Genomic DNA, 10,331 nt, shown 5'->3' with positions numbered 1-10,331 from the left:
TCTGGGTAACGAACAACCCCCCCCCCCCCCTCGCCACAAATTGCTTTCTAATCTGTGGGAAACACTGCATCATCTTGTCTAGCACTGCACGCATGGACCAACCATAGACCATGCATAGTCCACCCATAGTGGATAGCATGGCGAAACAAGAAATGTTTAGATTGCGGTTTCATTATATCCCTGTACCTCAGTATAGTGAATGTAAAAATACTATTTGAAAAACACACATCTTATTTAATGGACTACAAGGCAATTAGTGAATAGGATTATTTAATTCTGTTTCCAGTGTATTAAACAACAGTATTATTCTCTACAAGGTCTTCCTCCAGGAGTTGTTTCAGTAAAGAGATGAAGGCACATGTATAAAGAATCATCCAAGATTACATCACAGAATCACAGGGGATCAGAGAGGCAGGATGGGGGACTGAATATAAGAGTACAACACACTGAGGGAGGGGCTTAACATCAAGGAATAGTGGATGGTCTTCTCTCTTGAAGGTGGGCCTTATGTGCTCTAGTAAAAATGTTCACAACACATGTAACTGTCTTACATAACAACATAACGGTGACATTACAACTACAAAAGTTGACCTGAAAAGGAAAGGTGGGGTGTTGTCAGAAAGACAGAAGGATGACAGTAATAGACCCATATCAGGGGTGTTTAAGCAGAACCCTACTGGCTGCAAGGGTGGGGGAAGAGGGGTGTGTTAACACTTAGTAGGCGTGGTTAGCCACATAGAGAGACTCTCCACCGGCGGCTCCCTTGTCTCCAGTGGAAAGATACTTGCCAACACACGCCTGGCTGTTGTTCTGTAAAACAGTGAAAGGATGCAACAGAGATAAAGATGAACAAGGGGAAGAGAGTAGAGGAGAGAGATAAAAGGCAAGTATGGGTCTGTCTTAGAACTTGAGGATAACAAGTATTTGTACATCAGCAGCTGATAATATACACACATACACAATTGGGTTACATCTATCTGTCCTCCATCAACTCATTGATCCACTTCCTCATTCCATCCATCTTTCCATCTTCGACTTCCTCTCTTGATCTCACAATACATGCATTCATCCCTCTATTACTGCTTCCACCCCTCCCTCATTCTTTACCATGGCTCTCTTGATGAACTCCTCCTGGCAAGCTTTGCCATTCTCCTTTTTGCCTCCCCAGGCCTTGAGGGCAGAGGCCTGCAGGGCGCGGCCATAGGAGAAGGTGATGGCCCAGGGCCGGTGTAGGGAACACTGGTTCATGGCGTTCAGGTTGATGGTGGCCTCCTCCTCGCTCTGGCCTCCAGACAGGAAGGTGATGCCTAGGGGGGACAGGAAGGAACAGGGGGTGAAGGTAAGTTGACGACAAGGAAGGGAGGGTGCAAATAACAAAATAAATAAATCTGTACGAATGCAGTATGTATCTTTGTTCATGCATACAGTATATCTAATGAGCGCCTTCTGTAAATGTGGAATTACCGGGCACAGCAGGAGGCACGGTGCGGCGCAAGGCAGTGACAGTGGCCATGGCAATCTCCTGGGAGCTGTATTTCTGGGGACAGGAGTGTCCTGCGGTCACCATGTTGGGCTTCAGCAGAGTACCCTCCAGGTAGACGTGGTGGTCCGACAGAGCCTTGTACACCGCAGCCAGGACCTAGGAGGGAGTGAAACGAAAGAAAAGCAGACGGAGAGAGCATAAGACTATATTAAACTTTCAATTGCGACTTTCTAGTAAGTCTTATAACGAAATTGGCTTTAAACTTTAGGACCAAATAACCAGAACTTCCTCCATGGCTATGTACAATAGTCTGATTGACACCTCTTTATGGATCTCTATCTCATCTTTCTCTGCCAAAGCAGTAACTCACCTTCTCTGTCACATACTGACAGCGCTTCAGGTCATGGTCACCGTCTGGAAGGATCTCAGGCTCAACAATGGGAACGATGCCATGCTAGGTTGGTAGGAGAGAAGAGCATGGCAACCAGTGTCATGACAACATACAATAGAACTTCACTTAAACAGGGCCGTGTCCAGCATATCAATTGCGCCAGTTAACATTGTGGTTAACTGTGTAATATAGATAGTGCTGCCACTACCGGTATTAAGCAGGACATCAGAACATCATAAACTTGCTTATATATTATAATGTAGCCATGGGTTGACTTTCTTTAGCAATAAATATTCAATTGAAAATATTTTAAAACGAAGAAAAAGTCCACACATTGGTGAGGTTGTTTGTAAATGTTTACATATTTACGCATGTATATTTTTATTTTTATGTTTTTGCATGTGTGTGGATTTGTTTGCGATGTTAATTTCACCATCTGGCAGATGCTGGCATAGCGGGCCAGGACATTGGCATTCTCAATGATGGCCAGGTTAGAAGGAGTAGTGGGGGTGATCTTCAGCACACAGCGCCACTTTGCAAAGTCAGCTCCGTCCTTCTTGTACTGAGCACAGCGCTCATACAGCCCATCCAAACCTGAGGGAAAGACAGAAAATTAAAATATTGAAAGCCATGGCTACTGTGTGCTTGTTATTAATGCCCATTCCTTTAAGGGTCAAGTGAGATGGGGGCCTTGGGGTCTCCAATTCTCACCCTGCGTGGTGGTCTCTCCGTTGGTGCCAGCCAGGGGCACCACACCCTTATCCACCTTGATGCCCACCACCATGCCCCTGTCCTTGATCAGCTGGGGGAACTGCTTGCCCTCATCGGTTTTCTGGTAGAGAGTCTCGTGGAAGAAAATTACTCCGCCGATGCAGGGTGCCACACGGTCATCAGCGGTGAAGAGAAGCTGGCGGTAGAGGCGACGGTTTTCCTCTGTGTTTTCGGCATTGATGCTCTGAAAGCGCTTAGCGACGCTGCCTGAACAGGAGGAGGCGCACGGGAGGGAAAGAAGTTAACATGTAAGAGATCCACACTGGCATGTCTACTGGTGTCACCTTACTGTAGACTACATGTTATGGCAGAATGAGGTTTCACTTCCTAAGCATGATTGAGATGTGTCTGTGACCATGGTCACAGGAGTGTGGAATGATATGTCAATGCTCATGTAAGAACAGCACTAATTTAATTGGTCTTTTGCCTACAAATATATAAGGGTGGTCATGCTGCTGTTTCTGATTGGCTGGTATTTAACTCTGTATAACAGCTCTTAACTCAACAGAAAACTTAACTCCGTCTCAGTGCGTATTTGTGTTATTCTTTAGGGGAAGTTAACAGTCCTGTTATAACGTCCCCCAGACTGAGTTAGATAATTTAAGACACAGTTCTAGGTTAATGGTGAGATTATGTGATGGGTGAGTGTCTCTGACAGTACCTGTGGACTCATCAGCTGCAAGGATTCCCTTTCCAGGTGCAACAATTCTCTGAGCGATGTCACTGAGCTCCTTTTTCTGCTCGGGAGTGAGGAATGGGTAGGCGTGTGGCATCCTGATTCTGAGAGAGAGAGAGAGAGAGAGAGAGAGAGAGAGAGAGAGAGAGAGAGAGAGAGACAGAGAGACAGAGAGACAGAGAGCGAGAAATCGATGGTGCAGTGTCATTAAACCAGTTGATTGTGCTACAAAATTATTAATTTGAAACTAATATTAATGCATTTGTCAGACCATTAAAATTCGGATAAGGCGACTGCAATCGTTTTCTGTCCGCTTATGATAACCTTGGTCTGCTAGACCGAGTGGCCTACTGCACGTATTTATTTTCAAACATGAAGTATCAACAGCCAGTTATATCGTGGCCATATTTGGCATACCGTCGTGAGTAGGCTATGCTTTTTGACTTATGTGGGCGTATACAAAATGTTATATTCGTAGATTTAGTTTAGTAAGGCCAAAGTGTTTTTTTTTAACATTAATTTACTATACAGTTTTAATTTATATACGCTACAACGCCACCATTAAAGTGATCGATTGACGAAGTCCTGACAGAAAGGTACTTCCGCGTCTGTCCTTGCATCCAAATGACCTTGTATTGCACTAGGAGTAGCAGATAGACACAGCCACCACTACAAATTACAAAAATGTTTTATATGTGGACGGTTACATAATCCTTACAAGTAGAAAACAGACATTTGCATGGCTAATCATATTTATGCACAGTTTAATGACTTACCAAATGTTCTGCGCAATATAAACCAATTTGTGATAGAAAAAAGCTGCTTTCTGTTGCAACACCAAGCAATGATGAAGGATGTTCAGTACTGCTTAATCGTGTGAAGTGACAGGGAGTGCCCGTGACGAATAATTCGTCTTTTCCTGAAACTGATCTCAAGATAAACCACCAATCAAAAGCTGTTTGAGTCAGATTGACCAATTGCTTCTTCCAATAAAAATAGACGATGCTTTTTTGGTGAACAGTGGTTGGATTGTCTGCATTTACAAGGCGTGTCTTTTTGGCTGACGGCTGAGAAAGAGGGCGTGATTTTTGGAGTAACTAGATGGGCTGTACGTGACGGATCTCACATGCAGTATGCGCACCCTTTACGTGCTCAAGTCTCATGCAGCATGCGCACCCTTTACGTGCTCAAGTCTCATCTGAAAGGTTTTTACGAGCACTGCATCTGAGTAGACTGTCTCACGACTGAACTGATTAGAAAAAGTGGAACCAAAAATTTTACACATAAAATGTAAAGATGGCAAGGTGATTTGCACTGTTGCCTCAAAGCAAGAAGGTTCAGGGTTCAATTCCCTCAAACGGTAGCCTACTGTTGGCCCCGGGGGCACGTTCTAGGCCTGTTGGTACGCAGGCTATATAACTGTTGTGTTCTCCCTCCGCAACATACATTAGTGCATATAGAAAATACAGCAGAAGGTTCAGAATTGCATTGTTTTACAGGCTTTCAGGGGTCAGAGTCTCAGTCAAGGAATAGTCTCTCTTTAGCCACATGTCAATTACCAGCCACAGCATGTATTCACCATAAATTCACACTTACTAATTGAAACAGTAGGCTATTGATTAGTCTTTGACCATTTTCTGCCGCAGTCCGACCAATGTTATGTAATTCACATCCTGGCTGTGCTCAGGGAAATTGACAATTTTTTCTGAGACATTTATTTATTATTGGGGCCAGTAGGGTCTCCGGGTGTGCGTTGATTCATTTACATTTACATTTAGTCATTTAGCAGACGCTCTTATCCAGAGCGACTTACAGTAAGTACAGGGACATTGCCCCCGAGGCAAGTAGGGTGAAGTGCCTTGCCCAAGGACACATCGTCATTTGGACACGGCCGGGAATCGAACTGGCAACCTTCAGATTACTAGCCCAACTCCCTAACCGCTCAGCCACCTGGCTCCCTACGATTCAATAGTAAAGCTGACTTTGTGCTGCTAAGGGGTAGTCTGGTCACTGACTGATCAAGGGAAGAACTAAACTGTTGGGGGACATGTTTACTATGTACTTTACATATTTTAATGCAGTACATTTATACATTTTTTTTTAAATGTTTCTTAATGTGGAAGGTTTGGTCCTGCACACTGTATATTTTTGTCTGATAAAATATTTTTATCTCTCTACACTACTTGTATTGACAGCTTGTTTGGCAGAAATCATGTTTTCTTCCAGCTATCCCTTATGCTCTGTCATGTGTTTGTCATTGTCTGGACCTCTCGTTTTAGGGTCAAAGGATTGTTCTCCTGTACATTAAAACCAGAAATCCACTGTCATTGTGTCTTGGTTTAAAGTGGTCCAAATTTGAGATGGTCAACATGTGGCAAAAATCACAAAAGCTCCAAGGAATACTGCATAGAAATCTCATCATGTTTAAGAACAAAACAACAGTTTAAATGCCATTCTCTTTTTATTTCAGAAAACCTTAAAAACACATTTTAGTCCTGTTTTCATTTCATTTTCACAGTACCACAAAATCCTTTCAACATACAAATGTTAAGAAAAATACATTTAAATGATCAGACTCAGATGTGCAAAGCACACCTAGTATTGTCATATAAAATTTGAACTGGGTGACATCTGAATATATAGTAATCTCAAATGTAGAATGTTTAAATAAGGCAAAAGCTAATTACGACTTGTATGAAACATGCAGCACGCTTTTCAAGAACTTGTGGAGTGAAGCATTGACACTTCATGCATATAGTACTTGAACTGACTTCACATGGTTGGTTTCCCAGTGACACATCCATGGCACTCTTATGGATATCATACAGTTGCTTTACACATTTACTGACTACACAAAACAACAATTTTGGGTGGATGGTAGTCCACCACTTTGTCTGAGGCCCAAATAAAATCACACACTGTCTTTCAGTTCTATGCAATGCTTGGACTTGGTCTACCTGACCTTGATCTCAAAGCAGAGGCAATTGCATGACTCACACTCCGGAGCCTGGCAGGTGCAGGCACAGTCCCATGCAGGCCACTGTAGAGACTACAGAAAGAATGATAGAACTTAGTGCATGCAATTATTAAAAATAAGTATATTTTACTATATTATTGTATTTGACTTAATAATAAGTACTAGCTAAGTTATTACTTAGTATAGCTACAAAGCAGCTGATACAAATATTTATTTGTGTTTCCCAAGTTTAAAAACAATTGGAACTACTACAATAACATAACAGTCTTGTTTTTGGATCAATAAATCTAGTCTATACTGAATGACTGACTCACTGGCATACTCACAGAAGGAGATGGGCACATTTGATCAAGAAAGGAGCGAAGTGATGGAAAACGACAGTCACAAGATTCTGCACATGCAATGCAGTATTCAAAAGGTGCAATATTTGGACAGCACTCTCCACACTCTGAGCAGCAGTGATCCTGAGGGCAAGACACAATTCTGTCAATCTCCATTCAACCATTTTCTTGAGCCTTTTTCCTTTATTATCATTTGGAGCTGATTATTAAGTCACAATATGATACTTATTTTCATAATGATATGGTGTGTATAATTCATAATTTTGTGCCTAGTAATTATTAAAACAATGATGACTGACGGACTGTTCTGTAGCAGATACCTTAAGGCAATGACGAAACCATAGCACCATTGCGAGTAAGATCATGTAAAGGCCAACAGCTATCAGAAGCACGGCAGGAAGAGGAAGTGCCAGACCCCATATGGGCAATACCTACAGTTGGATGACAAGAAGAAAGACAGTTGAGGGGATGAGCCAGCCATTTGCTTGCCAGATAGTAACTTAACAATGCATCCAGGCCCGTGGACAAGGAGGGTTTCGGGTAGTTCGCTTTGGCTCACTGCCAAAGATCCAGAATTTGTCAGCACAAAAATCATAATTAAAGACAAAATGATGGGATAAACTGCCCCCCTTCCACTAGGCTGGCTACGGGCCAGGCGTCAATCTAACTCAGGGCTCTCTGACTCACGCATTTCAGCCATATCTCACGCTCTCACTCAAAACCTCGTAATTCTCACGCATTTCAACCATTTCTCATGTTGTGAAGTAAGGATAACTTGTCCTGCAATTCAACTGAATTTATGCAGGAGCAGATTAAATGCAATATGCAACGTGGACATGTAACGCTAATGAAACAATTTTTTTTACTAGTACGATAAGACAAAGACTTAGGAAATATGTTAAAACGTACCACTATTCCCGCCTGAGTCATCTCCAGTTATCAGTGCCAACTACTTCCTCTATTCCCAGATATAATTTGGTAGTTTCTCATCTCTGTGGTCTTCCTTTGTTGGTTGTGGCTAGCTAGTTAACCAAACATATAGGTTTCCTTGGGTTAGCTGTCCAATTTAAATTACAGTTAATAAAGGTATTGCGTAATTTAACTTGTTAGCTAACATTTGGAACACATTTGGACAATGTATAGCTCTAGCTTCTGTAGCTAGCAAAACAGTAGCAGCCCATCTGAATGGAAGCTTTATACACACTAGCAAGATAGTTAACGCGTTACGTGGCTGAATTTACACTATCTTTAGCAGGTGAATACCGTAAAGGCAAGGCATCTAGTTAGTTATCTCTAACACAGCCAAGTAGGTACTTGTTCAATTCCAAAGACAATGAGTTGCTAGCCTGCAGAGGGGTCCAGCTACATTGGTACAATCAATATTGAGTTACTATAGAAACAGACGGGTAGCTCAGAGAGACAAATCCAGCAAGATCTGGGGGGTATTCCAGAAAACGGGTTTAGTGAAACCCTGAGATGGGCAACCCTAAAATGAGGCAAACTCTGGGTTTTCCGTTCCAGAAAGAGAGGTAACGAGAACTTTTGGTCAGTGTCAATGGTGATTTACTCTGAGAACCCAATCCTGGGAAAAATATGATTTGTCCCCCTTAATAAATCACTGTAAACATAACTATGTAATTTCAATAACATTAATAATATGCAATGAAAGCGCTTTTCTGATTATGGACACAATGGCGCTTTTTAAAGTTTTAAATGATTGTAAACCCCGCCCTTGGTCCCACAATGGTTTGATCCTCAGCCCCAGCCTTCAGGAGTGATGCAGGTGCATGTGTGAAAATCGGACAGTATTTGTTTGTGTCTGATGTCCAGTAAGTAGTCATAAGAAAGGATTAGTTTGACAATTTATTTCTACCACTCAATACAATAAAACATTCATTCACTTTCCCCACATTGGTCACTATGTAGCTAGCTAAGTAACATCACCAGCTGTTTGAATTAGAGTCAGAGAGAAGCTATATGCAGTTCTGCAGCCTGTTGCACCAGCTGTGCGTACGTGTTTTAGTACCGTGTTGTCAACAAATATTATGAAAACAGCTGACAAATGATAACGCTAGGTGGGTTTCATAGACTAGCTACTCAGCTAACTTAGTACAAGCTAACGATGTAACTTAACGTACATCTGTGGTAGGCACTCTTTCATTTATGCAATGATCATCTCCGAAATAAAGTACTTGTGTTGTCATTCATTGTGTTTACTGTTGTTTTTAATGTGACCGTGATAGTTTTTGTAGGCAAGAACGTGCACTTCAAACATGTCTCTCGTGCCCATCTATCAGTTTGAACACTTAGCTAGCGTTACGCATCTACAAGAGGCTAACGGCAAAACGATAATCACGAAACAACAAAAAAAAAGGTATCTAGACTACGTCAACTAGGAAAAATTGTAAGGTGATAACTAGAGTACTACCTTCTTCTTCATGTAAACAGCTAGTGCAACACAGTGAAGACGAGTGGTGATCAGTGAAACCGTCAACTCTTAAGAAATCAGGCCAGGGTTCATAACGGCTGCAACAGCTAACTAGTTACAGTTGTAACAAGCTGTACTAGTAGTAGCCTGCTGTAGTTACAGTACTGTATTCTATTACTGGGCAGGCGAAATTGTAACATTATAACAAAAACATAATGATGGCCTACACTGGCAAACTGTTACTATCAATTAGAATTGTTTAAAGTTAGCTATCTAATCCAAAATGGGGTTATATTTGCTCTTCAACAATATAATGTTACCGTCAAAATGTTACGTTAGTCAAGTTACCTTAGTTAATCTAGTTTAATAACAGTTTAATGCTGTTGACACATTAGTTTGTGCTGTTTCAGGAATTTGGCAATGTCTGACCGTAGGCCAAGAAAGAAAAACTTCACCCATGAAGAAATCCTCATCCTGCTTTCAAAATATAAATTAAACAAAGGACCATTAGAATCCACATTTAACACCTTTGTAACAAATAAAGTGAAACAACAAATATGGGAGGACATCACAGACACCATCAATTCGAAAGGAGTGGAGCACAGGGATGTCAAGAAAGTTAGAAAGAAGTGGAGTGATTTAAAGATGCAAGCCGTTGAGGACTTTCCACGAAATGTCCCAACAGGAGGTGGACCAAAGCCAGACATGGGACCATATTCATCTCTTGTATTGGACATTGTTGGTGAGGACTCCCCCTCAGTAATTGGGATTTCATGTGGGGTTGAGAGTGGAACAGCAGAAGATGCTCCGGCACCAGTTTCTCCAAAATCTCTCCCAGCAACAGCCCTCGCACCAACACCAGCACCACCTCCCCCTCATACAGCCGAACAACCCCTCTCCCCACCTGCAGAAACATGTCTGCTTGAGACACCTCAGGATGGCTCCAACACCCACCTACCACCAGCAGCCAAGCGTGCTAAAGGCAACAGAAGGCCTCCTACTCCTTGCACAGTGGAAAATATTGACACACTGAGATGTCAACTCTTTAAAGCGGAAATTGAAAAGCTCAAACAGGAAACAGAAAAGATACAAGCAGAAACATAAAAAATTGAGCTTGAAAAGATCAAATTGAACATAGAAATATTAACACTAAAAGAAGATCTTAAAACAAAGGGATACGTCATCACACTTTCAAATGAGCCATAGCATTCAGACAACTCTAATTGGGGCAGAATAAATGGATAAATAATAATATTTTACCATT

The 10,331-nt window shown here is 41.8% G+C and overlaps 2 protein-coding genes across 3 annotated transcripts; both read right to left on the bottom strand.

The window, feature by feature from the left end:
* Nucleotides 1-253: 253 nt before the first annotated feature.
* Nucleotides 254-4,222, bottom strand: aldoaa (aldolase a, fructose-bisphosphate, a). Its single transcript, XM_047038924.1, has 8 exons — nt 4,098-4,222; nt 3,307-3,425; nt 2,586-2,852; nt 2,308-2,468; nt 1,854-1,937; nt 1,465-1,639; nt 1,108-1,307; nt 254-810 (listed from the first exon to the last, which is right to left on the bottom strand). Exons 2-8 carry the CDS (start codon nt 3,416-3,418, stop codon nt 715-717), a joined length of 1,095 nt encoding a protein of 364 aa, XP_046894880.1. The 5' UTR covers nt 3,419-3,425; nt 4,098-4,222; the 3' UTR covers nt 254-714.
* Nucleotides 4,223-5,775: 1,553 nt separating this feature from the next.
* Nucleotides 5,776-9,149, bottom strand: si:ch211-198p11.6. Of its 2 annotated transcripts, none has more exons than XM_047038607.1 (4): nt 9,068-9,149; nt 6,960-7,070; nt 6,625-6,762; nt 5,776-6,370 (listed from the first exon to the last, which is right to left on the bottom strand). In XM_047038607.1, exons 1-4 carry the CDS (start codon nt 9,077-9,079, stop codon nt 6,275-6,277), a joined length of 357 nt encoding a protein of 118 aa, XP_046894563.1. In that variant the 5' UTR covers nt 9,080-9,149; the 3' UTR covers nt 5,776-6,274. The 2 variants fall into 2 exon arrangements, with proteins under 2 accessions (XP_046894563.1, XP_046894562.1); XM_047038606.1 differs by lacking the exon at nt 9,068-9,149 and adding an exon at nt 7,549-8,148.
* Between the last annotated feature and the right edge of the window lie 1,182 nt (nt 9,150-10,331).

This window comes from Hypomesus transpacificus, chromosome 17 (genome assembly GCF_021917145.1).
Source record: "Hypomesus transpacificus isolate Combined female chromosome 17, fHypTra1, whole genome shotgun sequence".
Lineage (NCBI taxonomy): Eukaryota > Metazoa > Chordata > Actinopteri > Osmeriformes > Osmeridae > Hypomesus > Hypomesus transpacificus.
The sequence above is the reverse complement of the archived record's forward strand: the minus strand, read 5'-3'. Positions and strand labels throughout refer to the sequence as shown.

Excerpts from the sequence above, each read along its gene's own strand:
- aldoaa (XM_047038924.1), bottom strand. The coding sequence starts at position 3,418 with ATGCCACACGCCTACCCATTCCTCACTCCCGAGCAGAAAAAGGAGCTC. Across the intron at positions 2,469-2,585 it reads CGGAGAGACCACCACGCAGG|GTTTGGATGGGCTGTATGAG; the intron begins GTGAGAATTGGA and ends TCTTTCCCTCAG. Across the intron at positions 1,308-1,464 it reads CGTGCCTCCTGCTGTGCCCG|GCATCACCTTCCTGTCTGGA; the intron begins GTAATTCCACAT and ends TGTCCCCCCTAG.
- si:ch211-198p11.6 (XM_047038606.1), bottom strand. The coding sequence starts at position 7,569 with ATGACTCAGGCGGGAATAGTG. Across the intron at positions 7,071-7,548 it reads TGACTCAGGCGGGAATAGTG|GTATTGCCCATATGGGGTCT; the intron begins GTACGTTTTAAC and ends ATCCAACTGTAG. Across the intron at positions 6,763-6,959 it reads GGTTTCGTCATTGCCTTAAG|GATCACTGCTGCTCAGAGTG; the intron begins GTATCTGCTACA and ends TCTTGCCCTCAG.